General features: G+C 39.5%; 1 protein-coding gene across 1 annotated transcript in view; it reads right to left on the reverse strand.

Moving 5' to 3' along the window:
* Positions 1–1328: 1328 nt before the first annotated feature.
* LOC136863732 (RYamide receptor-like) overlaps positions 1329–23521 on the reverse strand; it is a 126506-nt gene continuing 104313 nt past the window's right edge. Inside the window, exon 3 of the mRNA XM_067140087.2 lies at positions 1329–1540. Within this exon, the coding sequence (XP_066996188.1) occupies positions 1329–1540 (212 nt within the window). The remainder of the gene's footprint in view (positions 1541–23521) is intronic.

The following is a 23521-nucleotide window of genomic DNA, read 5'->3' on the forward strand; positions in this document are numbered from 1 at the left end:
AAAGAAGGGTGGCTGAGATTACTGCTTCCCCTTACCAATTTACGTGATTTTTCTTCACAACTTAATACAGGATGCCTGTTGTTTAAATGGGACAACGTTTAGGTCATTGAATCACACTTAAAACATACATTTGTTTTGATATGATATGAAAGGACAGAGAATTAAGCATTTACTTTTTATTCAACTGTCACCAACCCTGTTTAATCCTAGATGCTAGAAATGGTGATAGAATTTTCTTCCTGTTTCAGAAGTTCAAGATATAAGCCTTCCAGAGAAGAATGTTTCTACTTTCACTTTTAACACATTACATATTAATAAAATAATAACTTGTACGATGAGATGACTCACACTGAAATAAAGATATTAATCAAACTTTGAGAATCTGATAATTCAATACTGATATTCTGATGAGCTTAAGCATTAAATACACATTAGTTAAATGATCTTATTTTCAACATACAGATTAAGTGTATCCATGAGGATGCAATGATAATGACAAGTCAAAGCACAACGATTAAAATATTCCATCACAATAAATAGGGTCTTTATTTTTCTTGCACTTCTGGACTTAAATACATATTCAAAGGAGGACAAACGTTGTCCAATAAACACATTGCCCTTCATATTTTGTGGTCTTCAAAGCATAACATTTTGACAGGAGTCAATGTTTGCTGGCAATGGTTAGATCTCACCTTGAACGAACGACCACTGAAGACTGTGTACTTTCTAGGTCGTTGATTCTCTTATGTTACACCGGACTCCTTAACTTTTGAAGCAAATTGAATCCCATTATCTTAATATTCTCGTTGAGACGTGCATATTTTCTCCATGAAGTTTATATTTGAGCATTCACCGTCACATAAATAAGTCCAATAGTATTGTAGATAACGCCATAGAATGTTAGGCATTGATTGGATCAGAATCTTTATATATTTAACTACAATATATAGAAAAATATATTCATGGCAAGGATAATGTTTTTGCAATTAAAACTTTATCAAATCTTCAAAAATAGAACCGGGTGTTCTTTAAGTGGACTGAGATACTTTCCGATTCGGAGCACTAGGTATGGTCCCACATAAAACTTCGGTACACTTAAGGGGCGGCTTTAATCTACTGTTTCACGCAGAGAAAGAAACTATTCACATGTGTACTTTCAGATATAGTCAAAGATCTTTAAACTAGAAATAATACTGTGCAGAGACGTATGGGTGTTTTGAAAAGTGTTTCCCCACAACCTCAACACCGTTACATGACCATGAATACGGCTACTAGTATTGTTGAACTCAGGGTACGCTTCTTCTTTTCCAACAGATCACAATGTTCGTTCACATCTGATCTTCTGGCATTCCTGTAGAGTCTATCAGTCCTTTCGATGTGGAAGGTAACGATTCATCGCCCATTCCATGGCTGCGAGGCAACTGCAGGGATACGCACCTGGGCGACGTGAGAAGGGTCACGTTGCTCTTGCGTTTCATACTCACGTAAGTGTTGCAAGTGTTGACACGATGAAGTACGGAGCTCTCAGTTGTCTCAACGCCTGAAACATGTGTACAAGGCTTGTGAGAGAAATTTTGGAGATTGATATTGAAGGAGATTTGATGGACAGGCGCAGAATGTTAATATAAGAGAATCACATTTATTATATAGGATGTCCGAGAATGAAAAGACGAAAAGCAAAGACCTGTATCTCTGAAACCAATGCTTGCAGCGTACTGAAATTCATATCATTGAAGGAAAGACACAAGAGGTTTAGTTACTTGCTTGCACTGACGTGAACATGAGCGCGCACATTCACAACAGTGAAGTTTTCAACAGAACGGTGCTTTTCCAGACTATGCTTACCGGGTGCGCGTCTTTCTTGATGAGACATTTGCTGAAAGTTGAATTGGAAGGAGCGGAGTATGTCATGGCCACCACGATCGCTGTACTTCTGAGTTTGTTGAAAAAATGTATCGCACTCGTGTGGCCGATATTGCAGAATTGCCTGCCCTGATCTTCGAAGTGTTGGAGCTGGTCACACGAGATACGCTTTATAACGCGTGGCAGGAGATTGACTATCACATAGATATAAACAGCGCTACAAAAGGCGCTCACTGGGAGGTTTATTAAAACTCTGTCAGTACTTGCTTTCATCCATGTAAACTGTACTGCAGCAAATAAAATGGTTTCAGAGGTGTGAATCTCTATTTTTCATCATTTCATTGATGGACTCTCTGTATACAACCTGTGACAATAAAGTTCGGTGAATAGTCCTGTACTATCAACGTAGATGAACAATGCACGACAGTGACCTTACTGTCCTTCGAAATAGTCCCCTGCCATAACTATGCACTGCTGAGATCGGCGATGCATGTCCTGGAAACTTTGCAAGAAGGCTTCCTTTGGGATGGTGTTCAAAAGCCTCGTCACGTTTCGATAGATGTCAGGAATATTGTCAAATCTCTTTCCTTTCAAAGCGAGTTTGAGTCGTGGGAATGAGAATAAATCTGGAGGACCTTTTTCCGACGAGGGGATCGCGGAGAACGCCATTCCATGCTTTGCGTTTCGTTTCAGGTTCGTACCTGAGACACCAGGTTTCATCCTCAGTGACGATACAGTTCAAGAAATTTGGTGTCCCATCTGCCGTTTCGACAAAATTCTGTGAAACCTCTAAACGTGCCTGCTTCTGATCGTCAGTCAAGTGATGTGGCACAAGACGAGAACACGTTTTCCTCTTCCCTAACTTCTGAGTAACGATTTTTCGCACTGATTCACGGTTAATGTGCAGTTCATCCGCTATCATGCGCACAGTTAATCGCCGATCGTTCGTTATTAATGTCCTCACCTTCTCAATGTTTTTGTCACTGACGGCGGTCGCCGGTCTTCCGCTACGGGGTTTGTCAGAAACACTTTCCTGGCCTCCTCGAATATCGGCGAACCACTCGTACACACACTTCAAGGACAGTGCTTAATCTTCATAAACACGTACCAGCATCGCATGCGTTTCTTTCGGTGTCTTGCCAAGCTTAAAAGAAATTGTACTACCTACATTGATCTTTTGGTCGTTTATGTTCCTGTTCGCAGTTCAGAACCAACGCACTAAACACGCACTGTGTCACACAGGTCTTACACGGCACACACACGATGCTCAACTGACAGCGTTGGGAGCAGGTGGTCAAAACCCGCTGCTGCGTAGGTGCAGCGTTGCATGTCACCAGTGTTGCCGGATCGACCGTTCTGATTTTATTCACCGAATTTTATTGTCACAGGTCGTATCAAGAAAATGGACAGTTTAAATTACAAGCAGATTTTCTGGTTCTAGCAAGGGTCATGAAATCCATTAAACATTTGAATATTAATTTCAAGCATATGACTGTGTTTAATTATGAAGAAGGAAGATGGTTAACATTGTTGCAAGAATCAAGAATGATTTTTATGGCGGTAATGGAGGGAATTTAATACATTCAATACATGTTTCATAGACACTACTTACTAATAATCCTACACTTGAATGTTTTCAAATAATGATCCGTACGAGCACTTTTGTCTAATTTCCGACAAAGGTAACTAGTTTACTTGGTTGAGGGGAAACAAAGGGAAGTGAAAAAAAGAAAAAATGTTATATACACTGACTGACAGTGACAATGCAACACCAAGGACGAGTGGTTCGAAAGGGATGAAAGTTGGGGAAAAAACAGAGACGGCACGGATGAATAATTGATGTTTATTTCAAACCGATATGCAGGTTACACAATGCGCACGGCATCGACTCAGTAGGATGTAGGACCACCGCGAGCGGCGATGCACGCAGAAACACGTCGAGGTACAGAGTCAATAAGAGTGCGGATGGTGTCCTGAGGGATGGTTCTCCATTCTCTGTCAACCATTTGCCACAGTTGGTCGTCCGTCCGAGGCTGGGGCAGAGTTTGCAAACGGCGTCCAATGAGATCCCACACGTGTTCGATTGGTGAGAGATCCGGAGAGTACGCTGGCCACGGAAGCATCTGTACACCTCGTAGAGCCTGTTGGGAGATGCGAGCAGTGTGTGGGCGGGCATTATCCTGCTGAAACAGAGCATTGGGCAGCCCCTGAAGGTACGGGAGTGCCACCGGCCGCAGCACATGCTGCACGTAGCGGTGGGCATTTAACGTACCTTGAATACGCACTAGAGGTGACGTGGAATCATACGCAATAGCGCCCCAAACCATGATGCCGCGTTGTCTAGCGGTAGGGCGCTCCACAGTTACTGCCGGATTTGACCTTTCTCCACGCCGACGCCACACTCGTCTGCGGTGACTATCACTGACAGAACAGAAGCGTGACCCATCGGAGAACACGACGTTGCGCCATTCCCTCATCCAAGTCGCTCTAGCCCGGCACCATGCCAGGCGTGCACGTCTATGCTGTGGAGTCAATGGTAGTCTTCTGAGCGGACGCCGGGAGTGCAGGCCTCCTTCAACCAATCGACGGGAAATTGTTCTGGTCGATATTGGAACAGCCAGGGTGTCTTGCACATGCTGAAGAATGGCGGTTGACGTGGCGTGCGGGGCTGCCACCGCTTGGCGGCGGATGCGCCGATCCTCGCGTGCTGACGTCACTCGGGCTGCGCCACATGTCCCTGCGCCAACCATCTTCGCCACAGGCGCTGCACCGTGGACACATCCCTATGGGTATCGGCTGCGATTTGACGAAGCGACCAACCTGCCCTTCTCAGCCCGATCACCATACCCCTCGTAAAGTCGTCTGTCTGCTGGAAATGCCTCCGTTGACGGCGGCCTGGCATTCTTAGCTATACACGTGTCCTGTGGCACACGACAACACGTTCTACAATGACTGTCGGCTGAGAAATCACGGTACGAAGTGGGCCATTCGCCAACGCCGTGTCCCATTTATCGTTCGCTACGTGCGCAGCACAGCGGCGCATTTCACATCATGAGCATACCTCAGTGACGTCAGTCTACCCTGCAATTGGCATAAAGTTCTGACCACTCCTTCTTGGTGTTGCATTTGCTCTGTCAGTCAGTGTAGTTTGAAACGATGCATGTTAAAATGGTAAGTTTGTTAATTTAAAACAGATTACCTTTCAGTACCTGAGTGGAAAATTCCTTAGTAAGCTTTCAGGTATACCTTGATTGAAAATGACATGTGAACAGAAATGTAACCAATCTTTACTTTTTAGGTATATTGGAAATGAAAATACGTAAAGATAAGACGAACTGGCTGCCTGCTTACCTACGTATTTACATATGTACACTGTTACGTATTTCGGCATTTCATCTGTAAGAGTCGATTTCTTGTATTTGTGCACCCATAACAGCCGAGTGATTGTATCTGACACAGATTACACAATCGTGAGCACTGGAGACGTGTTTAACAATTTTACGGTATTCAGTTGGCCAGGATAAAATAATGTCACCAAGCTTATTCATTGGGAAAACTCTTAGAATGTGGTATCACCTTAATTTTCACTGATGAATCCCATTTCTATTTGGGCCGTACAATTATTTACCCGAAAACATCGATTCATTTTGACTTCAATTACTTTATTACTCATAAATTACAGTATAGTGCCACAACTGAAGGCGTACCGTGATTACTTAAATAATGTATGTAGGTAGTGTTGGAATATTTAATAATGTAGACTAGTAAACTAAGTTCGCATGCCCACATTTTAGTATAGCTTACTTCAGCACTGTCATTTTGTATTATACAGAACCTGGATGGCATTGATACAGATATTGAATTTGTTTTTGTATTTGTAAGAAGATTTTATTTTCCGAGTATATAATCGATAGTGAACTAGCAGTTAAAACTACGAAATTTAACACCATTTAACGTCGAAAATAAGATTTATTCTGTCCGCTCTGAACAGGATTTGGTCACACTATATGCGTTTTGTATCCTCAACAGTACTAATAGATACTGCAGGATACAGTGGTGACTACTCTATGACATAGTCATCATATAAGGGAACGAAATTGGGCCTTGTGCGCTGTCTGAATGGCTTATTACGTCCAGTGATCCATTTGCTACTATTGAGGATGAATGATTAGCAAGCATGAATGTGATTTAAGTGACTGTTGATACCGTGATAATAGCTACAGGACCTCCAAAATTAAGTTTACATCGAATTTGAACTACAGTGACGTGAATTTTTGTAATGAAAATCCCACCTGCATTGGCTAGGACTTGAATCATAGCCTTCTTAGTTAGCAGCCATCAATGTTGTCACTCAGATATAAAGTAGGCTTTTTAAAGGTTGGAATTCGAATATTTGTTCGTTCGTAATACATATTAGGCTTCATACAGATAATATTATCACGGAAAATGACATAGTAGGCACATTTACACACACACACACTATTATAGTGAATTTTGATGGTATACAGGTGATAAATAAATAAATAAATAAATAAATAAACTAACTAAATAAATAAATAAATAAATAAATAAATAAATAAATAAATAAATAAATAAATAAATAAATAAATAAATAAACTAATTAAATAAATGAATAAATATTCCCTGTTTTCAGATTGTTATGGTATCAATACTTATTAGAATACGTTTATAGATTTGGTGTCTGCATATCCATTAACTCAAAAAAAATATCTGCCGCAGATTTATGTGCACTACTGCCGCCACCAGAGGGCAGTGTAAAGCAAGATGGAGCTCACCCCGTCGCAACGCACTTGATGCGTGTTGGAATTCATTAAAACAAACCGTGTTGTAACTATGCAGACTCAGATTTAATGTGGACCCGCCTACCAACAAGACCATTTTGAAGTGTGCAACGATATAGAAACAGGATGTATATGCGGTTAGAGAAAACGACAATCGGGACGTCCAACAGTCTCCGAGGAAGTTGTTGATTTTGTCAGAGAAGTCTTTCTGCACAGTCCTAAGTCAGCGCTGTGAGCCAGCCGAGAGTTACAGGTCCCACAAAGCACGGTAAGCAAGATCTTACGCAAATGCGTGTGATGCATGCAGTACAAGCTGCACTTGTTACACCCGCAAGACAAAGGAAGGTGACATGAACTTCGCTTGAATCTCCAGCCGAGAATGGAAAATTATGGTACCCTGCTATCGAAGATCATTTTCAGTGATGAAGCAACCTTCCATTATGTGGAAATGTCAACCGGCACAATGTGAGGGTATGGGGAAGGTGGAACGTGACTCTCCGGAACTTAAGACTTTCTGTGCTGTATCAGAGCGAACTGTGTACGGTCCGTTCATGCCTGAAGGACAAACTGTTACCAGCCAAAGTTACCTGGACATGGTAACCAACTGGATGATACCACAACTGGGTGCTGAGGGTGGTAATTACATTTTTCAGCAAGATGGTGCCCCGCCGCACTGGCATCACGCTGTCCGTGCATTAATCGGCGAGCACCTGCCAAACAAATGGATTGGCTACACTGGGGAAAATGACCTGGTATTCTCCAAGTTGCATCAAGACCACTGGACCTAACTGTGTGTGACTTCTTCCTTTAAGGGTAAGTGAAACATAGTGTGTACGGGCCTCCGCTATACGAATCGTCAGCGCTATTCGGACAAAATGTTAATCCGTGCTGTAGTCAGAATTCGTGATCCACTATCGAATTTTCTATGCGTCCGGTAGGTACTCTTCGGTTCAATGCTTCCATATTCGCATTTTTGTTGAGGCCTTATGTCCAGTACGAATAGAAATGTCGTGATACGAAAATTCACCAAGTGCGCTAAAATGCACTTTGCATTTTTGACATGTTCCAACGTTGTTGAGGGTCGCGCACTTCATGACAATCAATCAATCAATCAATCAATCAATCAATCAATCAATCAATCAATCAATCAATCAATCAATCAATCAATCAATCAATCAATCAATCAATCAATCAATCAATCAATCAATCAATCAATCAATCAATCAATCAATCAATCAATCAATCAATCAATCAATCAATCAATCAATCAATCAATCAATCAATCAATCAATCAATCAATCAATCAATCAATCAATCAATCAATCAATCAATCAATCGCTACTGATCTACATTTAGGGCAGTCGCCCAGGTGGCAGATTCCCTATCTGTTTTTTCCTAGCCTTTCCTTAAATGTTTGCTAAGAAATTGGAAATTTAATGAACATCTCCCTTGGCAAGTTATTCCAATCCCAAACTCCCCTTCCTATAAACGAATATTTGCCCCAATTTGTCCTCTTGAATTCCAACTTTATCTTCATATTACTGTCTTTCCTACTTTGAAAACCACCACTCAAACTTATTCACCTACTAATGTCATTCCACGCCATCTTTTCACTAACATTGTGTATTCTCATTCTACCTCTCCGCTTTCTTACTCTATAAAGGCTACAATAAACGATTGTACTTCGTCAACAATTAAGTTTTTATTAAAGTAGCAAGGGTAAAGTAGCGCACATAACAGGTATTAACTACATTATACTAGTTTACAAGCCTTGTCACTATAATAATGATTTACGACTATTACGTGCAGAGTTAAAAGGATAATAATATGATGAATGTGACATAATTTGAAATTTAAGAAGCGAAAATAGCCTATTTGCGAGCTTGATATTCACCCTCGGTAGCTAATTGCAAATGCGAGTATTTCAAATTTTATTCTAAAATAGTTAAACTAAAGCTACAATGACATTGTAACGATGACCACTTAAAATGTAAGCCATGGGAAGTCGAAGTAAATTTCATGGAAGGCACTGCTGAGGAGGGAATACGTATAACATCACACGTTGAATTTTACTTTTTGCTCTTCTGAACAGTGGGTAATTTCACACTTGCCAATTTAATGCCGATCATTCGTCCCCATTCGAACTCTGTTTATACTGTCATTTTAGCACGATGATGCACAGTGAATCTTGGAGGAAATTTTAACAGCCTGTTAATTCGCGTACACTAATATTAATCGTTTCCTCAACAGTCCTTTATTTACACGCCTAACATGTCAGTACAGAGGACAGTTCTGGATTCAGGAATGTAAAATTACTCTCTAATTCTAACCATACGCTTGACATACCCCGATTTTTACTTACTGTAAGATTCATACAGTGACTCACATAATTATTCGGACACGTTAGTAATTATAGTCTTTGCTACACTCTGGCCCTATATTTCAGAGAAAATATCGTACACGCAAACTAGTTTCTGACAGAACTCAGTTTGACAGATTCAACACGACGTTCAAATGTGTACTTTTAGAAAACAGGAGAGAACCAGTGACCCCGGAACTTCAGAACGCAGTTAACGTGCTTCAACAAAATTATTCGGACAAAAGTCAGTTGCCGTGTAGAGGTCGTATGTAAAAGAGCCAAGGACAGTGTGAACGTAAACATTCAGTGTGTTAGAGTGCTCTGTACAATGTAGGTGAAAATGGGCCGCAGAGGAAGAGAGAGCACAATCGAACAGCGGCAGCCAGTAATTTTTCACCATGCTAAAGGTAAAAGTTGTCGTAAAATTGCTGAAATGTTACAAATAGTGAAAAGTACAGTCTCTGATATTATCACAAGGTTCCGGGAGGAAGATAGGATTGACATCCACCGCATCCAAGAATATTTTTCTGTGAGGGAAGAGTGTTATATAATCAGAAAAAATGAAAAATGCACCCAAGTTAAGTGCTCCAAAACCCGCTACGGAGATTGCCGCAGACACCGGAAAGAAAGTGCATCCCTAAACAATACGGAGAGTGCTCAGAAGAGGTAACTTTCACGGCCATATTGCAAGAAGGAATCCCTTCATAAATCAAGTAAATCGAAGAAAGAGAATGCTGTTTGCCAAAGAGCATGTTAAAGAAGACAATGAGTGGTGGAATGACGTTATATTTGCTGATGAGAGTAAATTTAACATATTTCAATCTGATGGGAGGATAACAGTTTGGCGGCGTCCTAATACTGAGCTTCAAGGGTAAAATCTGAAAGCAACTGTGAAACATGGTAGTGGACAGGTAATGGTGTGGGGATGCATGTCGGCGAATAGAGTTGGTGAATTGGTTTTTATTGAAGGTAAAATGGACCACTTTCAATGCCTTAAAATACTGAGGGACAATATGAAAAAGAGAGCCGAAAAGATGGGGATTGGTGAACATTTTAAGTTTTATCAAGATAACGACCCAAAGCATATGGCCTGGAATGTAAGGATGTGGTTATTGTTTAATTGCGCAAAGGTGCTTCATCCTCCCCCTCAATCACCAGACTTGAATGGGATTGATAATCTTTGGGGACAAACTGGATAAATAAATAAGGAAAACAACAATCACACCTAGAGAATAACTGAAAAATGGACTTCAAGAAGAGTGGCAGAAGATATCTCCCGATTACATCCGGAAATTAGTGGAGAGCATGCCAAGTTGACCCAGGGAAGTAATTAAAATGAAAGGAAAGCCCACCAGATACTGAACCTTTAGGACCATAAGTAAATCGGCAAGTGTCCGAATAATTTTGTGCAATATTGGTTTTGATTTTGATTTTGTTTTTAATGATTATATTTTCATTTAATTTGTTCATTAGAAGAATGATGGATGTTTAGCTTTTATATTCCATACAGAAACTTGTATCTAATTTATATGAGTGCTTTATTATTACTGAAACCACTAATACAAAGGAAACTATAATAAATCATGTCTGTCCGAATAATTATGCGAGTCACTGTATGTGTTTTTAATTTTCCTTCGTTTTGACATTTTCATAAAATGAGTGTATTTGTGGATATCACTTCTGGGTTTAATTCAACTGGTTTCTCTTTAAGATGATGACGATGGAGACTGCTTTTAGGGTAGCAACATCGACTTCACCGGCCCGAATATCTTAAGAAGTGTATTGTAAATATACACATTTATTACCGTCATGACACTTACTAAAAGGAGTGCGGCGTCATAGAAGATTTTGCTGGTAAGCATTTCTGAGAACTGCTTTCAATAAGCTTGGAAATTTCTTTAGAAGTGTTATAGGGAGTTAATTCAGGGAAATGGGGTGGAGTAGGGAGCGATGATAAGGGTACAGTGATCTGGAAGTGGGGATGGCATAAAATTGTTAGTCATGTACTAGAGAAGTATTGTAAAGAAAGGAATAGAATTAATTAATTTAAGAGATACATACTTTCCAGATATTGTAATACGAGTTGAATCATGACTGAGAAATGACGTAATTTATGCAGAGATTTTCTTACGGAACTGGAGTGTTTTCGTATATATAGAATAGGAATGGTAGCAGGGAGGTGTATTCATTCTGGTGAAAGAAGAATTTGTAAGATACGAAATAGTTAAAGACAACAAACATGAAATTCTAGGCGCGAGGCTCATCTCTGAAGATAATAGGCAACTTGATGTTTTTGGGGAGTACAGACCTGGAAAGGATGGCGCAGACACTGATTCGGAATTATTTGATAAGATAATCAGCTATGTGGGAAACGATACGGAAAGGAACATGATTGTAGCGGGAGATCTCATTTTAACAATTGTCAATTGGGAATGTAATGCGAACGACAGGAAGCATGACCAACAAATGGCAAATAAGTTAATCTGAGAAGGACATCTGAATCAGAAAGTAATGGAACCAACTAGAGAGAAGAATATTCTGGGCGTGGTGCTGGTAAAACCAGATGAGCTCTATAGAGAAAATGATGTAACGGGTGGTATTAGTGATCACGAAGCTGCTTTTGTCTTAGTTAAAAATAAAGGTGTTAGAAAGGAAGGTCGTAAAAAGGACTAGTAGGCAGTACCAAATGGCTGATAAGATAGGCATGATGGAGTTAAAAAACGTAATTATGATCGGTGGAAGACGGTAAATGAAAATGTTGAGGAACGTGAAAACAGGTGTATACCTTTAACAGTGGTAAGGAACGGTAAAAACCTGCTATATTATAATATAGAGTTAAGCGACTAAGAAGGAGGTGCAGGTTGGGAAGTAAAAGCGTTAGAAATGGTTGAGGAAGTACGGAGAAATTGAAGGAACTTACAAGCAAATTTAATCTAGCGAAGAAATCAGCTAAGGACAAAATCACGGCGAGCGTAATTGGCAGTCACGAAAATTTTAGTGAAAAATATAAGGATATATATATGTATTTTAAGGCAGAAAGAGGTTCCGAGAAGGATATTCCAGGAATCATTAATGGGCAAGGGGAATGTGTATGCGAGGATCTACAGAAGGCAGAGGTATTCAGTCAGCAGCATTTAAAGATTGTTGGTTATATGGCTAATATCCAGATAGAGGAGGGGACTAATAATAACGAAGTATTCAAATTTCCCTGCGTTCACAAAGTAATTTACAATAAGGTACAAAATTTGATAACTAGAAAAGAAGCTGGAATAGATAGGATTGTTGGGGATATACTAAAGTAACGGGCCGGAATATAGTACCATATCCGCAGTACTTACTTGGTTACTGTTTGCATGAAGGAGCTCTACTAAATGAGTGGAGAGTTGCTATAGTAGCCCTTGTGTGTAAAGAAACGGGGGTGACAGATACAAAGTCGAAAATTACAGGCCAGTCAGTTTGACATGTGTTGCATGTAAGCTTCGGGAATGCATTCTTTCTGATTATATTATACATGTATGTGAAATTAATAAATGGTTCGATAGAAGGCAGTTCGGGTTTAGGAAAGGTTAATCCACTGAATTTAAACTTGTAGGATTCTAGCAAGGTATAGCACATATCTTGTATTCAGGAGGTCAAATGGATTGACCTATTTAAGGCATTTGATAGGGTAAATCATGGGAGTCTACTGGCAAAAATGAGTGAAATTGGACTAGACAAAAGAATGAACGAATGGGTGGCTATATTTCTAGAAAATAGAATTGAGAGAACTAGAGTGGGTGAAGCTTCATCTGATCCTATAATCATTTAAGATGGGAATTCCTCAAGGCAGTGTTATTGGACCCTTTATGTTTTCTTACATACATACATACAGAAAATGAGTAAAGAAAGTTGTAATCGAGCAAGCGAAGCGAGAGGACGCACTGTGTGTGAGTGATGAGTGAGGGATATCGGTACTACTACTGAATAGTATAGGTCGGCCGTAGGTCGTTGGCACGGACGTGTGAAGTATGAGCGTGCGGCATATGCGAAAAGTAACTGGCAACAACATGGCTTGCCGGTATCGCTGATGGCAGCAGTTGTGGTAGCAATACTACTTGTGATTGGGGGTGTCGAGATGAATCCTGGGCCCGGACCAGTGGGATCAATTCGGGAACGGTATAAAGAAATGAAGGAGTTAAAAAGAATATGTAAAAGAGTAAATGAAAACAAAAACAGAGAGGGTTGTGCAGAATGCTGGCGAGTTAGAAATACTGAAGGCCAAAGTAAAGGGTGTAGAGGAGGAATTGAGACATGTAAAGTGGCAAGAAAATACGGTCAACCAGGAAAACATGAGGAAAAATATTTTTATTTACGGCGTGCCAGAGAGTGAAACTGAAAATATAAACGATACAGTGGATAAGGTGTTGGATGTCAATCAATCAATCAATCAATCAATCAATCAATCAATCAATCAATCAATCAATCAATCAATCAATCAATCAATCAATCAATCAATCAATCAATCAATCAATCAATCAATCAATCAATCAATCAATCAATCAATCAATCAATCAATCAATCAATCAATCAATCAATCAATCAATCAATCAATCAATCAATCAATCAATCAATCAATCAATCAATCAATCGCTACTGATCTACATTTAGGGCAGTCGCCCAGGTGGCAGATTCCCTATCTGTTTTTTCCTAGCCTTTCCTTAAATGTTTGCAAAGAAATTGGAAATTTAATGAACATCTCCCTTGGCAAGTTATTCCAATCCCAAACTCCCCTTCCTATAAACGAATATTTGCCCCATTTTGTCCTCTTGAATTCCAACTTTATCTTCATATTGTGATCTTTCCTACGTTTAAAGACACCTCTCAAACTTATTCGACTACTGATGTCATTCCATGCCATCTCTCCACTGACAGCTCGGAACATACCACTTAGACGAGCAGCTCGTCTCCTTTCTCCCAACTCTTCCCAGCGCAAACTTTGTAACATTTTTATAACGCTACTCTTTTGACGGAAATCACCCAGAACAAGTCAAGCTGCTTTTCTTCGGATTTTTTCCAGTTCATGAATCAAGTAATCCTGGAGAGGGTCCCATACACTGGAACCATACTCTATTTGGGGTCTTACCAGAGACTTATATGCCCTCTACTTTACATCCTTACTACAATTCCTAAATACCCTCATAACCGCGTGCAGAGATCTGTACCCTTTATTTACAATCATATTTATGTGATTATGTGATAAAATTAGGTACTTACAATGATATCCAAAGCGAACTTTCACCCCATCAACGCAGTAATTAAAACTGAGAGGACTTTTCCTATTTGTGAAACTCATAACCTGGGTTTCAACCCCGTTTATCGTCATACCATTTCCTACTGTCCATCTCGCACATTATCGAGGTAATTTTGCAGCTGCTCACAATCTTGTAACTTATTTATTACTCTGTACGGAATAACATGATCTGCAAAAAAGCCTTATCTCTGATTTCACTTCTTTACACATATCATTGATATATATATATATATATATATATAAGCAAACATAAAGATCCAATAATACTGCCTTGAGGAATTCCCCTCTTAGTTATTTCGGGGACAGATAAAGTTTCGCCTACTCTAGTTCTTTGAGTTCTATTTTCTAGAAATATAGCCACCCATTCAGTCACTCTTTTGTCAAGTCCAATTGCACTCATTTTTGTCAGTAGTCTCCCATGATCTACCCTATCAAACACCTTAGATAGGTCAATCACGATACAGTCCAATTGACCTCCTGAATCCAGGATATCTGATGTACCTTGCTGGAATCCTGCAAGTTGAGTTTCAGTGGAATAACCTTTCCTAAACCCAAACTGCCTTCTATCAAATCAGTTATTAATTTCGCAAAAGTGTCTAATATAATCAGAAAGAATGCTTTCCCAAGCCTTATATGCAATGCATATCGAACTGACTGGCCTGTAATTTTGAGCTTTATGTCTATCACCCTTTCCTTTATACACAGGGGCTACTATAGCAACTCTGCATTCATTTGGGATAGCTCCTCCGACCAAACAATAATCAAATATGTAGGTCTACTTCAGATATGGTACTATATCCCACCCCATTGTCTTTAGTATATCCCCCGAAACCTTATCATTTCCAGCTGCTTTTCTAGTTTTCAACTTTTATATCTTACTGTAAAAGTCTTTGTTGTCATAGGTAAATTTTAAAACTTCTTTAATATTAGTTACCTCATCTATCTGGACATTATCCTTGTAAACAACAATCTTAACATACTGCTGACTGAATACTTCTGCCTTTTGAAGATCCTCGCATGCACACTCCCCTTGTTCATTAATGATTCCTGGAATATCCTTCTTAGAACCCGTTTCTGCCTTAAAGTACCTGTACATACTCTTCCATTTTTCACTAAACTTTGTATGACCGCCAATTATGCTTGCCATCAAGTTATCCTTAGCTGACTTCTTTGCTAGATTCAATTTCCTATTAAGTTCCTTCAATTTCTCCTTACTTCCACAGCTATTTCTAACTCTGTTTCTTTCCATCCTGCACCTCCTTCTTAGCCTCTTTACTTCTCTTACCACCTTTAAAGGTACAAATCTATTTTTACATTCCTCAACAATTGCTTTAAACCCATCCCAGAGTCTGTTTAGATTTTTATTTACCGTTTTCCACCGATCATAGTTACTTTTTTAAACTCTCTCATGCCTGTTTTATCAGCCATATGGTACTGTCTAATAGTCCTAATTTTAATATCTTCCTAACTTTCGGATTCATTTTTAACTACCCCCAAAACAGCTTCGTGATCACTAATACCATCTATTACTTCGGTTTCTCTATAGAGCTCATCTTGTTTTACCAGCACCACATCCAGAATATTCTTCCCTCTAGTCGATTCCATCAGTTACTGAATCAGACACACTTCCCATATTAACTTATTTGCCTTCCCAGTTGACATTTGGTAATTTTAGATTACCCGCAATAATCACATTCCTTTCCTTATCGTTTCACACATGGCTGATTATCTAATCAAATATTCTGAATCAGCGTCTGCGCTACCCTTTCCCGGTCTGTACAATCCAAGGACGTCAAGTTGCCTATTTTCTTTAGAGATGAGCCTTAAACCTAGAAATTCATGTTTGTCATCTTTAACTTTTTAGTAGCTTACAAATTCTTCTTTCACCAGAATGAATTATCCCCCTCCTACCATTCCTATCCTATCTCTACGGTACACACTCCAGTTCCGTGAGAAAATTTCTGCATCCATTATATTATTTCTCAGCCACGATTCAACTCCTATTACAATATCTGGTAAATATATATCTATTAAATTACTTACAATACTTCTACAGTTAAGAACTGACATTTTTATGTCATCCCTACTTGATTTCCGATTCCCTTTTCCCTTATCACCGCTCCCTAGGCCACCCCGTTTCCCAAGAATGTACCTCCCTATAACCATTCTAAACAAATTTTCTAACTTATAAATACCGCTGCGGTTTAAGTGAAGACCATCTGAGCGCAGATCCCTATCTTCTACCCATCATTTAGGATCTAGAAATCTCACTCCCAGTTTCCCACATACCTATTCCATAGTCTCATTTAAATCCCCAATCACCTTCCAGTCAGTATCCCTCCTACACAGTATTCCACTGATAACAATCTACGCTTCCTTAAACTTCACCCGTGCTTCATTTACCAGGTCCCACACATCCCCAACTATGTCGGTACTTATACCTGCTTGTCTTACGTTGTTGGTACCAACGTGAAACACTACCACCTTCTCCTTTCCCTCCTCCTTCCCTTCTACTTTCCTCAACATCTGCCTTAACCTAATTTCTGGATAACACTCTACCCTGGTACCCTTTCCGCCACACACTTTCCCGACATGTCTGACAATGGAATCCCCCATGACTAGAGCCTCAGCCCTACCTGCCTCATTTGATCCCCTTCCCTCCTTGTCAGTCCTGTCTTTCCTGACAGTTGCAGAAGCTACTTCCTCCTCCCTTTTCTCCATCCCATGACCCTGTTCCACCTGTATTTTCATATCCACTACTCCAGATTTCCCTTTCCTACCTTTTCCCTTTCTCCTATTCTCACACTTCTCAGCGTCCGACTTGTTGGCTGAATGGTCAGCGTACTGGCCTTCGGTTCAGAGGGTCCCGGGTTCGATTCCCGGCCGGGTCGGGGATTTTATCCTTCATTGGTTAATTCCAATGGCCCGGGGGCTGGGTGTTTGTGCTGTCCCCAACATCCCTGCAACTCACACACCACACACAACACTATCCTCCACCACAATAACACGCAGTTACCTACACATGGCCAGTGCCGCGCACCCTCATCGGAGGGTCTGCCTTACAAGAGCTGCACTCGGCTAGAAATAGCCACACGAAATTATTATACACTTCTCAGCAACAGTCCCCTGTTCCTCATCTTCCCTCGATGGTTCTACTTGCAGTGACTCGTACCAATTTCTCACAGACACCTGTCCTGAATTCTCATCCTGAATGGAGCCCTTAGCCTGCAATCTCCTTCCCCTTAAAACATTAGACCTCCTGTATTCTACAGTTCCCCCCTTTCTTTCTCATCCCTCTTTTACACCTACAGTATCCTGTACATTGATTGAGGAAGGCCTACTTTCCTTCTTGTCATCTGAGAGAATCCCTATTATCTCCCTCAAATTCTCAAACTCCTCCCTCATACCCCTTAATGCCTGGCCACACCCACCCGCAGTTCCTACACTTGCACTCCATAGCTATTCTTTCCTGAATAATGAAAAGAAAAGGAAAATAAGATAACTTATTCTGTGCAAATTAAAAATGAAAGGAAAGAAATATTGTCTAGGAGAGTTCACAAACACACGACAATAAGGTAATTAATATAGGCTAATATCACACTACAATACTACTTAGTTGTAAGATTTGTTTCCTACAACACCCTAACAGGATGAAAATTGCTGTTATTTATTGGAAACAGAGAATAATACACAAGAATTACACAATTCTCAACTGCAGTTAAGTCTGCCCTAATTACTACAACAGAATTATAATAAGAGAACTACTGCAGATACCACAGATACAATACTACACAAATATTTCACAGAAATAGAATGAACACACTATTTTCTAATAATATACTATAATACACTACAATACCGGTACTTTTAAACTACGTTCAGACTACGTTCAGGTTCTACAATACACTACAATCATTTTAAATTACGTTCAGACGTTTTCTAATTACAACAGGTTATTACTAAGCATGAACAGGAAAGGAAATTACAATTAAAGTTCGAAATACCCAAAACTACTCAAAATAATAGAATAAGCACTATAATTTCTAACAAGTTACATACAAAAGTGTATGAAGATATATTTCAGTTAAGCAGACATAGATGACGTTCAAAGAGCGGGGAGAGCCAAGGGAAAAATGCCAATTAAAGTCAAGTTATTATCGGCTTTGATGGTAAATACAATTTTAAGGAACTCTAGGAACTTAAAGCCTCCGTGGCTCAGACGGCATCGCGTCGTCCTCTCACCGCTGGATCCCGTGATTGAAATCCTGGTCACTCCATGTGAGATTTGTGCTGAACAAAGCGGAGGAGGGACAGGTTTTTCTCCGGGTACTCCGGTTTTCTCTGTCATCTTTCATTCCAGCAATACTCTCCATTCTCATTTCATAGCATCTATCGGTCATTAATAATTCACTTTGGGAATGGTGACCCCATCGTACTAATAGCCTATATATGATTCATTCATTACATCCCTGACCCGGTCAATGACTGAGGTTGTAGGTTTTCATTTTCTAGGAACTTAAAAGGAGAAAAAAATTGGGTGAAAAGGGATATGGACAAAGATACCATCGCGGAGTAGAGAATTCTGCGTTTACTTGTAGGAAGAGCAATGAACTCAGGAGTCAGGGCTTACATCCGAAGACAGCGCCTGATAGTTGGTGATGGTAATTGGTGGCGAGCTTGGTCACCAGCGCAGCTAAAGTAAATGGATGAGACACAACAGCAACAGCAAAGTGTAGTGCGTACGACAGATGAAGGAATGTGCAAGATTGCTACGAGTAACGACAGTGTTTGTGCAGCAACATGTGAAACGGCAGATAATAGTGAGGTTCGGCACACTGCAAAGTCGGAGAAGTGAAGCGAACAAACGGCTGTATTTCCAGAAGTTGTGGACGTCAGACTAGCGGACTGCCGGTTCGAGTCACGTGCAGGATGTAGCAGAGGGACAGAAGACAGGAGGAGAGAAACAATGGCCAAAGGTAAAAGTTTAATTTTAAAGGACTAATGGTTCAAAAAGTGCAAGTCACATGAGGACACTATGGATAAGAAAAATTTTAGCTCACTAGAAGGCAGTATTTTAGAAGTAGAGAAATCAATGGTAACAAGAAGCAAGGCTACCAACCTGTCAGAGGGTAAAAATAATAATTTGAATGTAATGGAGACTAAGATGGGGACTAGGATGTGTGAATATATGAGGATGTTTGAACAAGGTAGGAAATGAAGAGGTGAAACAATTAATGGCCTAAATGGACATTATTACCTTTGTTCAGAGTTGGATTGCACCAGGATACGAAGTCCGTGTGGACGGTTTTAAAATACATATAAAAACAGGAAATAGGAGAGTTCGAATGGACAGGTATCCTGGTGAAATACTAACCCGAATAAGGTATGATATACAGGAGAAAATTCAACTTATAGAAACAGAAATGGAAGACGAATGGGAAGGGTGAAATAACCTTATGTCTTTGTTTTGTCTACAGCTCTCCGGAAGGTTCCCCATTTCCTTGAGTTGGGAACGGAAATAAACAGATTAAGGAATGTGTATGAAGATGTAAGTATTATGCTTATTGGGGGCTTTAATGCGTGGATTGCAGATCGAAAACCAATGTGTGTTAAAGAGGTAGAGATAAAAGTAGTTAATAAGAGAACAAGTCAGGTGAAGTGTATAATAGGTACGGCGAAAAATTACTAGAACTACGTGGTACAGAAGAACTCTAAATTCTGAAAGGGTGGTGGCCAGGAGATGGAATGGGTAACTTGACATAGATAACAGAAAAGGGAGGAAGTGTTATAGCCCTACTGTAGTATAATGTTCAAAGGAGGCATTACCACTCGCAGAAAGGATAACAGTTAAAGACTGGGCAGAATCCAACCACTTACCAATAGTCATTAACTTGATAAGCAGGGAAGAGCATAGTGTGGCTTGTTAACAATAAAATATTAAAAAAGATTAGTGCCAAAGTATAGATGGAGGGAAGACCTTAGGAAAGATTTTGAGTATTATTTTAAAGGGAGAGTTTTCGAAATTATGAAGAGAGGGATAGGACTTATGATTTAAAATAACCAAACAGATGCGTCAATTAAGCTTATAGAAGATACTAAATTGATAGCAGGACAGAAGATGCGAGTGTAAGGAACAGGGCTGCCCAGAAATACTGGGTGGTACAACGAAGAACGCAGAAAGAATGTGATGTTTGGGACATCACTGTATATTTTTAATTATTGAACTATATATTTAATTGATAAGATGTATATCACTGATAGGTCATTTTTAAATTAATATGTATATATATAGGGTTTTTATCATCCATTTCAATCATCATTTCATTTCTTTGTGTCGCGGCTATAACGTATTCTGAACGAGCAAATTATTGGGTAAAGTATTTCAACATCACGCATATTTATAACTTGCAGTAAATTTTCCAATAGCCGTTGTGAGGTGACCAGAGTCAGCAGGCTAATTTCAGCCTAGTACCAGGAAAAGTACGTCATCGAGGTTACGAGAGATATTACCCTCTCCACCTCATGAAGAGACAGTTGATACATTATTAACACCCACTTTTCAAACTCAGCTTCGGGACGCTTTATTTCAGCGGGAAAGTTCAGCCTATGTGAATGAACGTAATGAAGCAACGTGATGGATGCACAGCTATACATCGGAGAAGGGATGAGACCTCGAATCTTACTGGACCATGTGATATGGATGATGGAAGGAGACTTTTGAACCAATAAACACCACCGACAAGGGCTGGAGAGGACATTCTCATTCGGACTTTCTCATTTATATTCTTATTCATACTCTTACTACGATTCTACGTCTACACATCGGAGAAGATTTTAACTTAGTTCACTTCGCATCTGAGTATATTCTACTCAAAAGTTACTCTCATTGGGACTTGTTATCTCAATGACGAGAGGTAGTCAACGGGAGACCGGCTTTGACTAGTATAGGGCAGGAGAGCTCTTATTATGAATTTAGCTACGCTACTGTTCCGTAATACGGAAGAATACGAATGTATTCTCTCCATGAACATAACCCATGGTGGTTTTGCACTTAAAATTAGGACTCATTACGACTTTACGTAAGGAGTACAGTAGGAAGTGTTAAGGACAGGAAATGTAGAAGTAGGACTGGAATCCAACAACAGAGAAGGCAGCCGGTACGAGATCCACATATCATCAGCTTCAAGACAACAGAGTCTACATATGGTGAGCTTATGGCATAAGTTACTGCAAGTCTTCGCGCAACAGTTCATTTTTAAAATTAATTTCATTCAATTTTTCTTTTGCTTCCGTAAGTTCAGATGTCGTTAAAACGCCGTTACGTCACGTTTTTCATCTTAGTAAATAGCTGTTCTAATTTGTATTTTATGAAATGATTATTAATGATCCTTAAATTCCAAGTTAGTGTACTTAATGATTTGTGTTCCGTTCACCTCACCCCTGGGAGTTTTTTGAGTCTCATTACGCATTATTATTATTATTAATTATCTACTTTTGTTTTCAAGCCATAAGCTTGAAGACTGGCGCCCTTGGGATACTGTTTCTGGAGAAACAATGACATATCATTTATTTATTTTAATATTAAAGTGACCCGCCACGTTATAAATTTGTCATACATCTGTGGGCAAAGTGGGTACGTCACAAGAAGAAAAGGCGAAAGTAACGAAGGCTTTAACATCATACAGGAAGGTAGGGGGTCTTGAAACAAGAATTGCATTCTGTGGCAAACGAAAAGGGTATAGAGTACTAATAGTGAACGCAAAGTATTCATGGAAGAAAGAACAAACAGAGATTCCAAAGAAAAGGACAGTAAGAAATTGTGGAATAGAATAAACCAAGTCTGTAGAGATAGGAGAAGTACAATGCAAGCGAATATAAGTAATGGGGAATGCTTCAAGCATTTCAGACGGCTATTGGATGGGGAAGGTAGTTGGAAACCCAACATAGAAAAACTGGGATTTCGTGAGGATTAAAGTGCACCCTGCCTACTTTGGACCGGGAAATTTCAATTACTGAAGTAAAAGATTTAATAGAGAAGGTGTGAAAAGGTAAAGATAGAGCAATTTCAAGTGTTAATACTAAATTTTGGAAAGAAGTAAGTAAAGACAACTTTATCCTCGAAAGCATAGTAAAAATATTCAATAAGTTATTTGAAGGAGTGAGAGTACCAAAATTAGGAGGGATTTATTTGCCCTATATATAAGAAAAGGGGGGGGGGAGATCAAATCCGAGTAACTATAGAGGGATAACGTCGGTAGATTCTCTAAGTAAGATTTATACAGGGGTATTGGAAAAAAGACAAAATGGATTGAGCATAGGGTTGCTCAGTCCTGTCGAGGCACCAATCAGTATTTAGGAAGGGAATAAGGACAAGTTACAACACAATGGTTGTTAAAACAATGATGGATAAATACCTGTATAAGAAAAGAGGCAAACTGTACATCGAAAGCTTTTGACGCTGTCGACTATAAGTTGAGTCATCTCGGAATATCAAGGAAGATGATAAGAGGAATTACTGAAAATACGTATGACGAATTTAAATGTTCTATGGAAGTGAAGAGATATTTTCAAAACTGGGTCTCAAACAAGTTTTCAAATTATCACCAATATTGTTTTTATTATTTATTAATGACATTTTACATTCCGGAGGTTTTAAGAAAGGAGCATGTTCCATCTCTCAAGAACTAAGATATTCCGGATCTCATCTTCGCGGACGATATCCTGCTGTTCACATCAACCCCTGTCAAAATGCAAAGTAGTATTAATGGGATAGTATATTACTGTACAGAGTGAAATCTAAAAACCAGTCCACGGAAAACCAGAGTTATGGTCTGTAAAAGGAGTGACAAACTCTCAAGAAGTGAACTGTGGTGGATGGGTAAAACAAAATTAGAAGTTGTTAAAAAACGATACCTAGGGACGATCATAAGAAGCAATGGCAGATGGACAGAAAAGATCAAAAGGGCAAAAATGAAGGGAGTAACTGCTCTGGCTAGTATAAACGTATTGGACAAAAGATGCCGACAATCGAATATGAAGTTCAGAAAATGTATTAAATTCAGTAATTAAAACGAAGTTATTGTATGGAGCAGAAATATGGGGAGTATATAATGGAATTGTAACATTAGATATAGTTGTAAATAAATTTACCAAAATAATAATGGGACTGCCAAGCTGTTCTGCAAATAGTAGAATCACAAATATGTG

Source organism: Anabrus simplex, chromosome 2, assembly GCF_040414725.1.
Source record: "Anabrus simplex isolate iqAnaSimp1 chromosome 2, ASM4041472v1, whole genome shotgun sequence".
Lineage (NCBI taxonomy): Eukaryota > Metazoa > Arthropoda > Insecta > Orthoptera > Tettigoniidae > Anabrus > Anabrus simplex.